The sequence below is a fragment of the Triturus cristatus genome, chromosome 5_1 (assembly GCF_964204655.1).
Source record: "Triturus cristatus chromosome 5_1, aTriCri1.1, whole genome shotgun sequence".
Classification (NCBI taxonomy): domain Eukaryota; kingdom Metazoa; phylum Chordata; class Amphibia; order Caudata; family Salamandridae; genus Triturus; species Triturus cristatus.
Window position 1 is genome coordinate 691,107,431 of NC_140587.1, and position 12,224 is coordinate 691,119,654.

General features: G+C 42.5%; 1 protein-coding gene across 2 annotated transcripts; it reads right to left on the reverse strand.

The window, feature by feature from the left end:
- Nucleotides 1-1,620: 1,620 nt before the first annotated feature.
- Nucleotides 1,621-4,101, reverse strand: LOC146831370 (large ribosomal subunit protein uL6-like). Of its 2 annotated transcripts, none has more exons than XM_085604147.1 (2): nucleotides 3,703-4,101; nucleotides 1,621-1,807 (listed from the first exon to the last, which is right to left on the reverse strand). In XM_085604147.1, exons 1-2 carry the CDS (start codon nucleotides 4,092-4,094, stop codon nucleotides 1,621-1,623), a joined length of 579 nt encoding a protein of 192 aa, XP_085460273.1. In that variant the 5' UTR covers nucleotides 4,095-4,101. The 2 variants fall into 2 exon arrangements, with proteins under 2 accessions (XP_085460273.1, XP_085460274.1); XM_085604148.1 differs by having other exon boundaries at nucleotides 1,621-1,793; nucleotides 3,689-4,101.
- Between the last annotated feature and the right edge of the window lie 8,123 nt (nucleotides 4,102-12,224).

Here is a 12,224-nt window from a genome sequence, read left to right on the forward strand (position 1 = left end):
GGTTGGAATAAACATGTATAGTATAAGTGAGGGAATGAATGTGTGAGAGTGTGAGGTATGAGTGGTATAGTCAGTTTTGGGGTCAGAAAATTGTCGTGAGTGATCACCCTCCATGAAGAAATGTATACACTTGTAAATAACTCCTTGTGTCTCAAAGACTGAAAAGATGGTCTATATATGTGAAATGTAATGTATTTATGAAACAGAATTGGTATCACCTATTGTATTACATTGTATAGCACTTTCTATATATTTGTAAAGCAAATATTGTTTGTTTTTACCTTTCTGAAAAAAAATGTTCTTCTCAATTAAGTCATACATCGTAGACTAAGAAACTAAAATTAAAAATAAGAGAAAATGGTTCAAATTAATGAAAAAATAGGAGAAAATGACACTGACACGAGTAAATAATGGTTTTATTTCAGAAATACTTTTCTCCAGCCTTGGGACCCATCCAGAGCCCCATAAGAAGCAATCCAGGTCGAATGGAACAGCTCATTGTAGTATAATAAGTGCTGCAGTCAACTAATGCTATTTAGCTTGCCGGCTCTGGGTACAGAAGGTGCCCTTTACAAGGGAATTACAGGTAAGGTAAATATGTCAGTCAATGAAGAATATTTTTTTTATTTAAATTTTGCACCACAAAGGTCTTTTTGATGCTTTTCTGGCAGACCATTTATATTTACAGAAATTCTTCAGTCGGTGGCATAGACAGGGCCTGTTCTAGAGCGGTGCGAGCTGTGCCACCGCACCGGGTACTGACTTTGCATGGGGGCGCCTGCTTGCTATACTATATTGTTTTTACAAGCACCTGTAACAGCGTTCCTGACCTCCAGCAATTTTCAGCCAACAATAAAAATGTCAAGCCTACTCCGGTGATTGACGTTCTTCCTGGAGAGAGAAAGAAATTTTGTCTAGTGGAAGTTTTGACTGGGGGATGTTTTGATTCATCATAAGTTAGTGCAGTGGGTTAATATGCCTGCTGCAAAGAATGTGCATCATGCAAATCACAAAGTGAACATAACGTAAATAGGTCAGGGGGTTACTGCTTTCCTCAGAGTCTTTGTTTTGTTACTTGTAGTTATTAGTTAAAATACTAATAAAATCAGTGAGCTATTAACTGTCATCAAAGAACTGAAATGCAGACTTCAAATATAGATTAGAGCGTATTATTTTTTTCCCCATACTTTCAATAGTCTAATGTTGTACAAAGTGTTGATTTGGGTAGAAATCAATTCCAATTATTAAAGATAATTCCCAACCATGGTCTTACGTTTTAAATTCTGAGTTTGTGCTTCTCCAGATCAAGCCCCCCTAAACTTTACTGCCTACCAGAATGGATGACATAGAAATCTTACCACTCTGTCTTATGTAACGTATCCTATACATTGATTTATACACATATGATTGAGTAACGTGTGTACAATGTAAAGTGGTCTGACACGCTTCACTTTTATGAGTGACCATATAAAACAAATTAAATGCATCTGAGTGAGAGTGGTTATGGAGACTGTTACGGGGTAGTGGTAGTGCGAGAATTCGTTGCGCAGGTGGTCATAGTGGGGCGCCAAAAACATTGTCGCACTGGGCTAAAGCCGGACCGAGGCATAGACACCAAGCTTATTCTTCCAACCTCTGGACAGTACCCTTCTCTGAAACATAGATACCATCCAAGAACTTTTGGATATCCTTGTTCTTTACGGTGGTGGCTTGCTGGATCAAGGCAGCTGAACTTGAAACCAGTTCAGTGTCATTCCCTTCAAGAATCAACTCGTCTTTCTGGGCTTGAGAAAGAACACAGTTAATGTTCCGCTCCTACTCACCAAAATACCAAACACTGCAGGAACAAAGATCATCCCAGCCCTCTACCCATGCATCTAATACTCTCGCCATATATATTAAGGTGAGAGCAAAAGAATACATTGGGAGAAAGTGGGGAAAAATAAGGGGGAATAAAGGACACAAGGCGATGGACTACAGTTCTAGGCTCCTCTGTCTGGCTGAGAACAATTTCCAAGAAGAGTACTGGCAGCTTCAGAAAAGAAGAAAAAGAAACAAGAAAAGCATTAATACCAATGAAATAGGAGCCAGCCCTCATACACACTGTCCCCAACAGTAATTCACAGGGATCTATCAAAACATAGCTTACCCCAGCAGAAACAAAGCGCAATCCTCATGGAAGGGTCAATATCCACAAAGTTCTGTGTCCAGCCTTTCATGTAAATAAATAAAAAATCCAGGAATAGTGCTGCTCCATAAAGTCTCTACGGGAAAAAACAATATGGTAAAAAAAAAAGCACACTAGTAGGAAAAAGGCTAAAGGGATCTCTTATAATAGTAAATGAAAAAAACACCAAAACCAAGAAGCTACTTAAGTAGCACTAAGAACATCTACAGTGAGGTGAGAGGGATGCACAAGGTAAATATGTGACAGAGGAAATAAGAGGCGTGAGACTGCCACGTCTCTGTTTTCACCGAACAACGTGCCTCTCCTCCGTACAAGTACCCACAACGAGGGAAAAAGAGGAGGGGAAGTGCCAAAGTCCAAACAAATTTTTCAGGTGAAGCCCAAAGAAACAAATGTCACTGTAGAGCGCGTACTCCAGTCCGCACTCCTGATGAAGGACAGACAAGGAAATGTCAGCGTGATCCTGAGACGCTCACAGCAAAGTCCTTCTGGGGGCGAAACGCTGTAAAAGAAACCAAGAGCGGAAGCACTTACAAGCTTGGATTATATGCTGAGCATACCGCCAGTGCATCCACAGCTGCGCCCTACGCACAACGCGGCTAGATCGCCGAAACAGAAAGAGGAAAGGACGAAGGAAGAACAGAGCCACTCCTACTCTACCGGACTACAGGTCATAATAGTTAACACCGGTACACAAAAAGTACTCCCCTGATGTCTTAACCATTTCCCAAGGGTAATGTTATAGATGGAACCTGATCAACCAGTGGTGGGAACTCCCTACGGGAAGTTGGGGACCTTGCGCCACTAGGAAGTGGGAAAGGAGACATGTCCTATTGTTTTATATTCCCTCACACACCCTAGTGGTGTCATGCTTCATCATCATGACACCCTTACGCCTAAAAGTCAGGGTGGGCTCGACCATATTTCAGGGAGCTCTTAGAAAGGTGTTTGGCCAGGGGGGCTAAAGATTAGAAGTCCACAGGCAGATCCCAGTTTACCTTTATTCTTGGATCTGTCAGGGAGATTAAAAGAATAGAATTAAGGGTCGTATGGGATATTATGGTCCTAAAACCCTAATGCCAACATGTTTCAGTCCGCTAATGCCCCTAAAGGGTGCTGGACTTTCTTCAATCTTTATCCCCCCTGGCCAAACACCTCTCTAAGAGCTCCCTGAAATATGGTCGAGCCCATCCAGACTTTTAGGCGTTAGGGTGTCCCGATGATGAAGCATGACACCACTAGGGTGTGTGAGGGAATATAAAACAAAAGGACGTGCCTCCTTTCCCACCTCCTATTGGCGCAAGGTCCCCAGCTTCACGTAGGGAGTTCCCACCATTGGTTGATAAGGTTCCATCTATAACTTTAACCGTGGAAAACAGTTAAGACATCAGGGGAGTACATTTTGTGTACCGATGTGCCAACACGGGAGGGTGTACCCCTCTCTCTAGTTCCTCTAGGCCCTTCAAGTAGCGAGAGCTTCCTCTCGCTATATTTGTGTATCATGACAGTTAAGACCTTGCCTCATGTGCACTCTGTGGATGTACTTCTCCCCCAAGAAGTTACAGATTTCTACTAGCGAGCAAGTTTCCTGGATTACTACGTTATTATGGAAATGAGCATACACGGACCTCATCTGGTAACGAAAGCCCAATTTGGCACCCTTAATCATGTTTTGAACATGGCTGCAGATTGTGCGCACCGTGGCCAGCTCTTTGCGATTACCCCACCATTTGTCAACACAAAGCTTCCTATGCTTCTTGCCTATGGGAAAAAGCTCAACATTAATATGGTTGAAGTCCCGGCGAAGACTTCTGCGAGGACCCTTCACAAAAACAGTGCTCCCTTTCAAGGTGATGTCCACCTTGTCGAGGATGTCCACAGTCTGGTTGTTGAGAATGGTCTTCATTCTCGCAGGAGACTAAATATGTCAGTCAAGGATTATCCCATTTGTCAGAACACATGCACTGGGGGCTGGCTAGCAGGGCCCAAGTGCAACACAGTCAAAATATTGAATAATAAATGCATTTAATTTAAATATATTAAACTAAATGTAATAATATTTATCAAAGGTTTAAATAAAAAAGGAAATAATTGTAATTAGTATTATTGTTATTATTATTTTCCAACATTAAACTATATGTATGTATATGGTTAACTATTTTAAATACATTAATTTACTAATATTTCCATTGAGTTTTTTATTTTAAGCCCATACCACTATTAATAACTTAAAGAATTAATAAAAGTTATTTAATTATATATTTTGTTTTAATTGCAACTTACATTATTTAATGCAAAAATGGTGTTGGCACTTTGTAATTAAATGATACATATGTATTATTATTATTATTATTATTATTGTTTAACCCTTTCGCTGCCAGGCCTTTTCCCCCTCCTGTGCCTGGCGCTTCCCCCGTGGGTGGGTGTCATGACGAGATAGTCTCGTCATGGGCACAGCGCGACTGTGCTCCATGACGAGACCATCTCGTCATGGGCACACAAGAGGTTAACATTAAACTATATTTATTTATAAGTTTAACTATTTTAAATTATTCACATTATTTACCAATATTTACACTGGGGCTTTGATTTTAAGTCCATAGCACCATTACTATCTATGGCAGGGTGTTGCAGTACCAGTGGTTGGCCTTGTATGGTGCTGGACTTACTTTAGCTCATAGCAGGAGTAATTTACTACTTTTGTGGGTCCCTTTTTGGCTGCAGTAGCTTTGCAAGGGCAGTTTGTGAATAGCTATGGGCTGACTCTTTTTTGGGTGGGTACACATCACTCCCTAAACCCCTCATCACTCACTTAAATTCTCCTTACTCCTCCCTAAGCTTCTCCCCTTTAGTAATAAAGATTCCCCATTTTTCCAGCCACAATCAAATGCAACTACAACTACAAGTGGAGCAGAGTAGTAACCTTTGGTGGGATAACGCCATTTCCAATTACAACTGAGACGATGTTTGTGCATCTGGACCTCATTTTACCTGCTGGAAAATCCGGCTGGTAACATTACTATGAGATTAGGCTTCAAATACTGCCTGGCTCAAGTCTTTGAGGCACGTTCAACCACCTTCTAGACTACATCCTACATTTTCCTCTGAAACCCTACCCATTCCGCCATCAACACCCCACCCAGACTCTTACATTAATACCCAGAGAAAGGATAAAACCTTTGGTCGGCAGTCCTGACACCACAATTACAATGCGACCTCACATGGTGTGGTCGTAAACTCCCATTTTTCTATTGGAGCTTGTGCTTAGCCACCTGCGTTCGAAAAACGGCCACAGCAGAAGCTCCCATGGAGAAATAGGAGCTTCTGGTAATCTCTGCACCGCGTGGCAGGCACCTTGCAGGGATTAACATGGAGGTGCCCCCATGGCCTCCAACCGGAGGCTACTGAGGGATGAGGACCATGCTAGTGGCCCCCAAAGTCGCTTTCTGATAGGCTTTTCATGTGGAAAGCCCCACATGAAAAGCCTGTCACCCTGTTGGAAACCGACATCATAATCCCGACTGCGGAAACGCTGTCCATGGGGATTATGAAAGGTTTCCAACTCCCGTCGGAAGCTAGTTTGAAAGACCGGCCAGTTTACACTCTGACCGCCTACATTATAATTGGGTAGTCGGACTGTAACCCCAACATGTCGGTCGGTAAGCGACATCGTAATCGGCCCCTTTTATTCGCCGTTCCCTTGGACAGTGCCTGGATAAGCCGCAGCAAATACATCTATTAATTTAAAGGATAAGGATGAATTTTGTTGAACATTTCAGTTGAGAGTCATATATGAAAGATTTATTTGAGGAAAAAGACAAAAACATTTTTCTTTTTTTTTGGATACAACATGATCTATTTCGAAAGTAAAACCATTAGCAATGATTTAGAGCAAGAAATAAAAAGAGTCTGTACAGAGTCATTTCAACCAGACACGAACTTCGGGGTTTGTCTTCCTCTTCCATGGCTCAAAGGAATACTTTGCTTCTATAAGCTTTTGAGGATTATGTGCGGGTGTAGGCACAAGTCTCTTCTGTAAAGCATTACTATGACAAAGAGTTCGGAGGACCTACTTTTAATGTAATTAATTTAATTTCGCTTTTGTCAGGTTAGAACTGAATTACTTTCAGTCAAACATTGGCTGCCAATGCGAACACCGGCATTCTGGTACTTGCAGCCCTTTACTTTCTAAACCTTTATATTTTTTCTTCAACTCAAAGTTAATTATACAAAGCCTTTGCACAGTCATGTATGTTTAATTGGCATTGTCAATCTTCAGAGAACCTTTGCTTATCCGTTGCTTTACTTTATAAGATTGAAAAGCCAAGTGTCTCCAGTGTAAGGTTTTTTTAAGCGTTTAAGCATTTAGATGTCCTTTCTCTACAAGAAGCAAGGATGTTAGGCTATTTGTTACATTTTGGCTCCACCGTCTGGACATGTTTGGTAGTACCATAATGCAGCAGACTTCTGTGGCCCTGCTATATTACTGAAACATCCTATGTAAAATGTTGTGAAGATTATCGATGATACAGTTAGAATTTGAGAGAGGCTGTGGCGTAAAGACCAGAACTGCTGAGTTTGAAGCTTTGAAACCGGGGGGCATGTTTATGGGAGGCTTGCGTCGGTACATTCGTGAAGCAAACTTCTAAGTCAGATTTATGAAGCCACGCAAAGCCACTTTGCATGGCCTCATAAATTTGGAGGAGTGCACCGCAGTGCAAATTGCTGCGTTGAGCTTTTCTGTCTTGGGTAGGTGCTCTATGGGCTTTGGGGTGGGGTAGGCAGCTTACACCCGACCGCATCCAGTTAATCGCTAACATGCCACCACCCAAGACACAAAAGGAGGTGCGGGCTTTTATAGGCCTCACTTCATACTGTAGGCAGTGGATCCCTCAATATGCATTTCTAGCAAAACCACTCATCCAGTTGACAACACAGTATCTATACTGGATGGTAGTCCATAAAATTTCTTGATATGACTCGAGTGCAACCACCCTTTGCGACCCTCAATCTTCACGGCCGTCCTTGTAGTCAGTAGAACCAACTTAGGCGACTTCCACCTAGGATCCAGTTGGGTCTTCCGGTCGAAATTCCTGACCAAAACCAGGTCACCAGGAACCACGTCATGGGGCTTCACCTCAGTATTATCGGGAAAAGCTGCGGTTACCTGTGAACGACAAGATTGTAGTGCAGACATCAAGGAAGCCAGGTAATCTGTCAGCATATTACAGTCAACATCAGTTATTTTGCGAGGTATAGGCGTCCCTCACATATTTGGTGGTCTACCGAAGATCACCTCGTACGGGGATAGCCCAGTTCGAGAATGTGCTACCATTCTCATGTAAAAGAGCGCAACTGGTAAAGCTACTATCCAGTCGACACCTTTTTCCCTACATATTTTGGACAATCTAATTTTCAGAGTTTGATTATGGCGTTCCACGAGACCTGCGGCCTCGGGATGCCGGACACAGTGGAATTTCCATTGGTAGCCTAGCAAAAGGGAAACGTGTTTCATTAGTTCAGATGAGAACGGCTGGCCGTTATCTGAGTAGACAACACGTGGTAAACCGTACCGTGGGAAGAATTCTCGAACTAACTGTTTGGCAGTAGTCGGAGCAGTGTAATCTGAAACCGGGTATGCTTCTGTCCAACGGGAAAGAGCACAGACAACTACGAGAACATATTTGAATCCTCGACATCGTTCCATCTGGATATAATCCATCTGGAGGACTTCAAAAGCATGATCGGGAGGTTGAAATCCACCCTGCTCTACGGGGATGCTTTTACCTGGATTAAACTGACAACATATCATACAGGTACGAACTTTTTGTTTAGCTGCTGCTCGCAAGTGCTTGTTGAACCAAATGTGTTGAATGCTGTCTAGCATAGCTTTTTCTCCTAGGTGCGCTGGACTATGTATTGTGTTAATGATGACTTGAACCATAGAGTCGGGAAGAAACCATATAGATTTTTCCTTCGTCATCCATCCTTGATCCGTTTGGATCCCTCCTAATTCAGTCCATTTCTTTATTTCTTCTGGTGTAGCATGTGTCTGTATGTCAATTACATCAAGGGCGGGATCCTTAACTGTCATGCAATGTGTTAGTGTCTGAACTATTGTCTTTGTCATGTCAGTTGTGAGAGTCTGATTCTGAGCAGTCTGTTTAGCTGTTCTGTCAGCTAGGTCATTACCCTGAGAAATGATATCGGTAACTTTTGTATGGGCTTTGCATTTCATGATCGATATTGCAGTAGGTAGATGAATCGCGTCTAATAGGGTTTGAATGAGGGGTCCGTGTTGGATGTGGGCACCGTGAGAAGTTAAATAACCTCTCTCTCGCCACAGTACGCCGAAGTCATGGACGACTCCGAATGCATAACGTGAATCTGTGTATATGTTGACTTTCTTATTTTTGGCTTGAATACAGGCTTGTGTCAGAGCGATGAGCTCTGCTGCTTGAGCTGACAAAGTGTTAATACGATTTGTTTCAATGACTTCAGTGTCTGTTGTGACTGCGTAAGCGGCCACTAACTCTCCTGTACTTGTTCTCATACATGACCCATCTACATACAATGTCAAGTCTGGATCTGACAAAGGGATATCTGTCAAGTCTTGTCTGGGTTTCGTCGTGATAGTAATAACTTCGACACAATCATGTGCCAATGGATCTGTTCCGCCCACTGGTAACAGTGTGGCAGGGTTTAACGTATTGCAACGTCTGATTTCTATGTGTGGCTGAAACAATGTCAGTTCGTAACCGGTGAGTCTCGCTATAGTCAAGTGTTGTGTTTGTGTGCGGTTCAAGAGAACCTCTACTGCATGTGGTACTTGTACTGTCAATTGATGTCCTAACACTATGGCATCGCTTTGTCTGATTGCTAAAGCTGTTGCTGCCACCGATTTCAGGCACGCAGGAAGAGCCTGAGCTACTGGATCTAATGTACTAGAGAAATAAGCACATGGTTTGTGTGATCCTGCTTGTTCCTGAGTGAGTACTGACAAGGCAGTACCTTCGCGTTCTGTAACAAAGAGTGTAAACTGTTTACTGTAACATGGTGTTGCTAAAACAGGTGCTTGGCATAAAGCTTTCTTTAAACTTTCAAAGGCGTGTGTATGTTCTTGAGTCCAAGGGAGGACAGTCGATGTGGCTGCCTCCTGTGTTGTCAACTGGATGAGTGGTTTTGCTAGAAATGCATATTGAGGGATCCACTGCCTACAGTATGAAGTGAGGCCTATAAAAGCCCGCACCTCCTTTTGTGTCTTGGGTGGTGGCATGTTAGCGATTAACTGGATGCGGTCGGGTGTAAGCTGCCTTCCCTCCTTGGACAGCGAGTGTCCAAGGTAAACAACTCGCTGGACACAGAATTGCAGCTTAGAAGGGGACACCTTGTGCCCCTTGTCAGCCAAAAATTTCAAAACCGTCAGTGACGCTATTTCACATTCAGGTTCGCTTCGAGCGGTGATCAGCAGATCATCGACATATTGAAGCAAGGCAGTGTTAACTGGCATGTGGATACTGTCAAGTTCTCGTTTCAGTGCTTGGCTATAGATGCTGGGGCTTTCTGTAAATCCTTGAGGTGCGCGTGTGAATTTAAAACTTCGTCCATTTAAACTGAACCCGAACAAGTATTGACTTTCCGGATCTATTGGGACGCTAAAGAAAGCATTCTTGAGATCGATTACAGTGAAGAACGTTGCTTCTGAGTCAATAGCTGTTAGTAATGAAGAGATATCTGGGACCACGGGGTATTGTGGTACAATACATTTATTTAATTCGCGCAGATCAATAACTAATCGATATACTGGTGGTGCTTTTGGATCCGTTCTTTTAAGAATCGGAATTATCGGGGAATTACATACATTGGAGTCGGTTTCGACAACCACTCCTTGTGCAATGAGCTCATCAATGATTTGCAGCAAAGCCACAACAGCATCGGGTGGTAACTTGTATTGTCGTATTCGTGGTAGTATTACTCCTGTTTTTAGTGTGACACGATATGGTGTAATATTCATGCAACCAACATCAGTGGGGCCTTGTGCCCATAAATGTGTAGGTAAATTCTGCAGTCGGTGATCCATGTCTCTGGACACGTAGTGACCTTTAAAGTCACGTAAAAATAGTCGTACTCCTTCCGGAGAACAACATATTATAGCTCCTAGAGCTTTCAATGTTTTTATACCTAACAAGTTTTCTGGACATGATTTAGTAAGCAATAAATCTGTAGTACGTGTCAATGGACCAATCGTAAGTGGAAGAGGTTGTGTCACGTCATTTATTATAGGTTTTCCTGAGAATCCAAGGGAAATATTCTGTGAGCCTGAGAGGGGTGCCCCTGGAACTTCACTGCGTCTTATAGTTGTTCTGCTTGCCCCTGTATCAAGTAAAAACTTTCTGTCTTCCCCTAATAGTTCACTATGTACATAAGGTCCCTCTTGGTCTACAGGAACCTCTATAAGGGGTAAGCCAAATTCCCTCCCTAGGCTATTTCATGTGTATCGCTGATAATCGGGATAATCTGCTTGTGCATACTGATACATCTGTTGTGTCGTTGCTTGTGTTGCAGCAATAGGCTGCGCTTGTGGTGGTGCTACGGTCTGTTGTGGAACTGTCTGTTGCGGAGCTAGTTGTTGCGGAGCTAACCTAGGTTGTGTATGCTGAGGAATTTGTTGTTGATTCTGATCCTGTCTAGGTGGACGTGGTCTCTCCTGAGTTCTACCTGTAGCAATATTATGTTTCAGGACGGGACAATCGTGTATATAATGACCTTGTTGTTTACAATAGTTACATGTCCCTTTCGTAGGACCTGCGGAATTACCCTTATGATGACCATCGGCTGGAACTGACTGAGCAACAAGCATTTTCATTTTTGTATCTTTCATACGTCTTTGTTCGTGTTCTTGCTCTTCTCTTATTCTATTGTGATGATATTGTAACATCTGTAACATCTGTGATGGGGTATTACCTTGCCAGGTACTTTCGAATTTCAATACTCTATTCTTGACTTGTAGCAGAGAATTTTCAACTAATTTTGTCACGAACAGATGCGGATATGACTCACTACTGGCTTTTATACCACTATTTATACCAAAACATTTTTCAAATCTGGAATAGAAATCACTAGTGTCTTCATCTGGCTTTTGTTTACAGGCTGAGATTGCACCCCAGTCTTCCTTTTTCGTAGTTAATAAACGTGGCAGTACCTGTACTAGTAGCCCTGCTAGTGCTGTAGTCTTTTCCCCAAGCCCTGATCCTGCAGCTCGGGCCCTCTCTTCGTTTTCTAATGCTGTCCAATCTATCTTTTGGTCTCCCACCTCCCATTCTTTTTCTTTGAGTTTCTCATAAACACCGGCGGGTAATAGGACTTTTAATATTTTCATGTTGTCGGGATAGGTATACTCTCCCATGAGTAACATGTCTTTTATCTCGCGGTGGAAACCAGCTGGGTCCTTGTCATGGCTGGGTACTACTTTCTTCATTTCCAATAATTCTAGTTTAGTTATAGGCGTGTACACAAACACGCGTGTAAAGTTATTACCGTCACCTCTGATTGGGTGTACTTCGCGTAACGGGTTCTGTCTATCTATATGATACATTTTTCTTCCCATGATGGGAACTGGAACGTGTTCTGAGCATACGAAATTTAAATATTGGTTTCGGAATTCTAGAATTTCTTTAATCAAATCAGTACTTGACCCTCTCCATATGTTCGTTAGTAGTTCTGTCAATATGTCAGGTAAGGATCCTGGATCGGAGTGTTGGCTTTTATATAATATAAGGAGGTGTTGAATCATGTATATGCTAGCTAAGCGCTGTTCGTATGGGTCAAGATTCAGAAACGTGTGTGCAAGTACATCATCATTGTAGTCGCTGGGACTGTCAGCCCATTGTACTGCTGACCTGGCTAATTCTTGTTCGTCCATGGAATCGAGCACATGGTACCCTCTTCGATCTCGGAGTAATTTATCAACGGCTTGGAATAGGTGTTCGGGGGATTTTGTATTTAACATAGGATTTGGAAAATGTCTATTATATTC

Bases quoted from the DNA above. Each gene is read 5' to 3' on its own strand.
- LOC146831370 (XM_085604147.1), bottom strand. From the start codon at position 4,094: ATGAAGACCATTCTCAACAACCAGACTGTGGACATCCTCGACAAGGTG. The intron at 1,808-3,702 runs TCTTAACTGTCA...GTAGGAGCGGAA, and splicing joins AGAGTGCACATGAGGCAAGG to CATTAACTGTGTTCTTTCTC.